Raw genomic sequence first — 5,282 nt, forward strand, 5'->3', positions numbered from 1 at the left:
TTTCGATAAAGGAGTGATGACAGAGGAAGGTCCAGTGTGACCTTGCAAGCTCTAATCCAGAATTTTAGCCCGGGGATTTTGACTTGGATCCTTGACACATGAATAGAAGGATAAATGGGGCCTTGGTATAATTTTTATCCCAAGGTCTGTGGGTTGGGAAGTAACAGTTCTAACCAAAGAGCTTGTCCTGGCATAGGCTGTCTTAAAATACACTTTTATAAAAAAATATATATATATTTTTATATAAAATATTAGCACTCTACATCTCTAAATATTCACATTTTTCCCACATTTTATCCAGCAACATAAATGTAATGGAAGACTTGAATCAAACATCTCATGGAAGATTCGTCCTTCTTGGTCTGTCTAGTGTCCTGTATCTTCAGATCATATTCTTTCTTATATTTCTGCTGATGTATATAATAACACTGTCAGCGAATGTTCTACTCGTCATTGTGGTGACTATAAACTCCAAGCTACAGACGCCCATGTACTTCTTTCTGTGCAATCTCTCTATTATTGACATCTGCTTCTCCTCCACAATTGTCCCCCATATTCTCAGAAATACAATCTCCAAGGACAGAAGTATTTCTCTGTTAGCATGTGCACTTCAAATGTTTTTCCATTTGGCGTTCGGAGCCACTGAGTGCGTAATACTTGCCATCATGGCTTATGATAGATTTGTAGCCATTTGTAAACCTTTGCACTATAGAAACATCATGGGCAAGAAATTGTGCTGCTGTTTAGCTGCTGGTTCATGGAGTTTTTGCTTCATGAAATCAGCCCTTCATGTGGTCCTCACCTTCCAACTACCCTACTGTAGATCTCACTATGTCAACCACTTCTTCTGTGAGATGCCTCCATTTTTTCAATTGTCTTGCAAAGACACTTGGCTAAATGAAATAGCAATGTATATCTCAGCCGGAATGATAGCCTCGTGTTCATTCATCCTTACTTTGATTTCATACATCCACATCATCTCCACTATTTTGAAGATCCGTTCCTCACAAGGGAGGAAAAAAGCTTTCTCCACATGTGTCTCCCACCTTACGGTGGTGTTGCTCTATTATGGGACTATTATGATTGTGTATCTCAGACCTCACTCTAAGTACTCTTCTGAGATAGACAAGACCGTATCCATTTTATATACAGTGGTAACTCCAATATTGAATCCCATCATTTATAGCATGAGGAACAAAGATGTTAAAGGTACCATAGGAATGAAGCTTTTTAAGCAGTCATTGGACCATTAAGATAAATTCTGGTCATTTACTTCTACATTTGCAACTTTAAAATAAAAGCAACCAAAAAGACAGACATTCTTATTTTTACCAAATAATTAATAGACTGCTATAGTGCAAGACACTCAGAATGGGAATAGTTCAAAGCAACCACCAACAGGGGCGGATTAAGGGGACCGTGGTGAAGTCTCCCACTATGTGTTTTCTTTCTCTTCTTACACCTTGGTAAAAGTGTATCACTCCAGTGACACAAAATAGGACAGGAGGCCGCTGTTCTTTACTTCAACCACTAGATGTCACACTTCGTCACAGCACAGCTACAGTTAACACTAGGTTCAGCTACACACACCACTCTCTCTAACTACTTCCCTTTAGTTGTTAGTTAGTGCCTGGTCTTAGGCAGGCGGGACATATGGACAGTCTGTTCCTGCAGCTAGCTACCCAGCCTTCATGGCTAACCAGACTAGACCCCTAGCCCTTTTGTGCTGCAGCTAGTTTTGGCCTTAATGACCAGGCTAGTTTTTCAAAATCTGACCTGTCTCACTTATAGCTCAGTGATCCTTAATGTATGCTAGGGATTTTCTCAATTTCACAGTGAATAGGAGGGAAAAGACACCCCACAATTTGTAACGCAGGTTCTCCTGAGTACAACGGTACTATGTGGGCATAAACCACTGTATGGCCACACAGCAGGACTCAGAAGGGAAGGAGCGTCCTTTTGCTGGAGCAAAACCGCAGCTAGTATCCTTTATTAGAATATTGCAGAAACGGACGATTACGGGTAATCTGGAGTGGTTACTACCTATCTGGCGTGGTTACGCATAATCTGGGGTAGTTACAGGAAACCTAAAGGTGTTAACGGGCAGTCTAGCATAGATCTAGCATAGTTTCGGGCAATCTAGGGGTGTTTACTGGCTATCTGGGGTAGTGACAGGCAATCTGGGTTGGTTACGGCATTCTGTGGCAATCTGGGGTGGTTTCAGGCAATCTGGCATGGTCACGGGCAGACTGGAGGGGCTATGAGTTGTTACAGGTTACAGGTTGTTACAGGTTATTCGGGGTGGTTATAAGTAATCTGAGGTGGTTACAGGTAATCTTGAGTGGTTACAGGTAAACTGGAGATGTTTATGGACAATCTGGCATGGATACAAGCAATCTGGGGGTGCTTAAAGGCTATCCGGAGGTGATTACGGGCAATTTGGGGGGGTTAACTGGCTGTCTGAGGCAAAAACAAGGTCTGCACAATCTAAATAGGTGGTGCTACACTACATACCAATAAAAATTTTAAACAATACAAGATGAAAAGGGGATATGTAAAATTGTGAAGCACACCAAAACCACGATATAGCAAAAATACTAAAATTCTTTATTAATACAATAAATAAATAAAATTCTGAATCCCTTCACCCATATTAAAAACACTTAAAAAATACCTATCAAGGGAACCGGAAAATAAAAGGGTTCCTAAGGACTCTCAAACACAATACATGCTCACTCCTGTGATAAGTACTATATATGACAAAATATAAAACACAGTATGGACCAGGTGCACCAGGAAAAAGATTAAGTGCTGTGTGAAATTACCAACCAAGATGTAAAAACCTTAGGACCCAGGTTATGGAGATAGAGGATCATTCAGGAAGCCAATGGGTATATGGGAGATAAGAATCATGTCCATTTCGGAGGCCGCAAGCAAGAAAGGAAGTGAGTATCCAGTGAAAAAGCTAGACTAAAAGAATAATTTAAAAAAAGGATAAAAAAAAATGAAAAACGAAAAAGTGAAGTGAAGATGAGCTAAAGATGGAAGATGAGAAAAAAATGGAGGAGAAGAGTAAAAGAAGGTGACATTGTGTATGTAAGAGACTAGGAAAAGCCTAGTCATGAAAGGTGTCAAGAAAAGCCCACCATTAAAAATGCAAACACAATACCCATAAATAACAACAATACACTTACTTATAAAATCCTGTTTATAGAAGCTCCCCATTCATACCACCAGGAGCAAGACTCCACAATCTGTAGATCTATCTTGATTCCCTGTGTAAAAGAGATTTTCTTATGTCGCAACCCCTCATCCCCAGCGACACTTTTTCTAGGCCAACCACATGTAGACTCTCGCACTTAACACCGTGATAGTCCCGGAAATGCAAAGCCACTGACGTTAAGTCCGGAGTAGGGATGAGCAAACGTTTGAAAAGTTTGGTTCGGTTCGATCCAGCGAACTTTCGTGAAGTTCGGATTCGTACGAACTGAACCTAAAACGAACCTTGCTATAACAGCTGAATAATTGCAGCTACAATAGTGGGAGTCTGATAGGGTATAGTGTCATTTAGTTGCAGTTGCTATTACAATGAAAAAAGTGGAAAAAATCAAAGTGCAAAAATAATGGGAAAAAAAGTAAATAAATAATAATAATAATAATAATAATAATAAAATATAGTGAATTAAAGTGCAAAAATAGGGGGGGGGGAAATATTGGGGAAAAAAAGTTGAGGAGGAGGAAGCGGCAGCACTTGATTGCACCCAGGCCAGTATTGTTGAGAAGAGACAAGTTGAGGAGCAGGAGGAGGAGGCAGCACTTGATTGCACCCAGGCCAGTATTGTTAAGAAGAGAGAAGTTGAACAGCAGGAGGAGGCATCACTTGATTTCACCCTGGTCAGTATTGTTGAGAAAAGACAAGTTGAGGAGTTAGCACTTGATTGCACCCAGGCAAGTATAGTTGAGAAGAGACAAGTTGAGCAGCAGGAGGAGGCAGCAGTTGATTGCTCTCAGGACAGTATTGTTGAGAACAGAGAAGTTGAGGAGCAGAAGGAGACAGCACTTGATTGCACCCAGGCCAGGATTGTTGAAAAGAGACAAGTTGAGGAGGCAGCTTCAGCAGCTCTTGATTGCACCCAGTATGTTTCCAAATAGACAATTGACGGTGGGGGCATTAGTAGGAGTAGTATTCTTTTTGACCCAGAAGGGCCTAGTACAGAGAACTGAAGAGAAAGAATATACACGATAGTAAAAATCATTTTTTATACATGACAAAATGTTGATGTAGAGTTCAGCACAGGACAGTCAACGTTTTTTAAAAAAAAACCTCTAACATTACAGCTAGTCTAGTAGGATACGGACACGGTTAAATAGACAGATAACCTCACCCACAGAATCCATGAGGTGAAGAAAGGACATTTAAAAAGGCACGGATTCAAGAAGGCTTCACCCCAGTTCCATTATCCAAAAATGGACACCTCACTGGCACTTACTTTACAAATTGACGCAACTACTCTGGTGTCAAACCTGTTGAATCTGGGCCTATGGCTTTTAGAGAGACATTATATATATATATATATATATATATATATAGATACACCAGTTTGATGTCCTAACCGAGTGTAGCGCCCAACCCAATGAATGTATGCTTTTGTGTTTTTTTTAGTGCTGTCACCAGCTGGCTTAAAGGATAAGTCCGGGCAAATTATACGTTTCTGGGTCAAGTAAGGGCACAGAAAGTTATATATTGCCTGGACTTATCTTTTAAAGTGGGTAGGGGAAAAACCCCTGATGGGGTATGGGAGTGACCTCCCACCCTCGCTTTTGTCACTCCCAAAAAACCTCACCCTATGGGTACCTTCATATGTGGCTGCGGGTTTGCTGAGTAAAATCCACAGGGCATTTTTATATCGTTCACCAAACCACGTTCAGTACTGTGGTGCCATCCGGACATACACAGTTCTGCGCTGCACTAGGTATTTGCGTCATGCCCCATAGTACTGAAGGTGGCATAAAATCAGCCAAAGATGCGCTGTGGATTTTAGGCAGCAGAAAACCCCCAAAAAGCCTCCCATTGTAAAGGCACCCGTAAATAAGGCAAGTTAACCAGCCTTTCAGCAATTGTTTGTTGCTGTTACTAACTGTGGAGTTTTTTTATATCACAGTTGAAGGACAGCAGCCTCCATGATATATACCCCATAGACAGCCTTATTCTACGCGTAACTGCATGAGAGGCGTAAAATAATTTGCACAGAGAAGAACCCCATCAGGATTTGCGGTGTGAG

The 5,282-nt window shown here is 41.0% G+C and overlaps 1 protein-coding gene across 1 annotated transcript; it reads left to right on the forward strand.

Annotated features, from left to right (window-relative positions):
- The first annotated feature begins 314 nt into the window (after positions 1-314).
- LOC138770572 (olfactory receptor 5AR1-like) lies at positions 315-4,725 on the forward strand. The gene is made up of 3 exons (XM_069949676.1): positions 315-1,209; positions 4,095-4,136; positions 4,664-4,725. The coding sequence occupies exons 1-3, from the start codon at positions 315-317 to the stop codon at positions 4,723-4,725; spliced, it is 999 nt and encodes a 332-aa protein (XP_069805777.1).
- Positions 4,726-5,282: the final 557 nt, after the last annotated feature.

This window comes from Dendropsophus ebraccatus, chromosome 13, assembly GCF_027789765.1.
Source record: "Dendropsophus ebraccatus isolate aDenEbr1 chromosome 13, aDenEbr1.pat, whole genome shotgun sequence".
In the NCBI taxonomy this organism is placed as follows: Eukaryota; Metazoa; Chordata; class Amphibia; order Anura; family Hylidae; genus Dendropsophus; species Dendropsophus ebraccatus.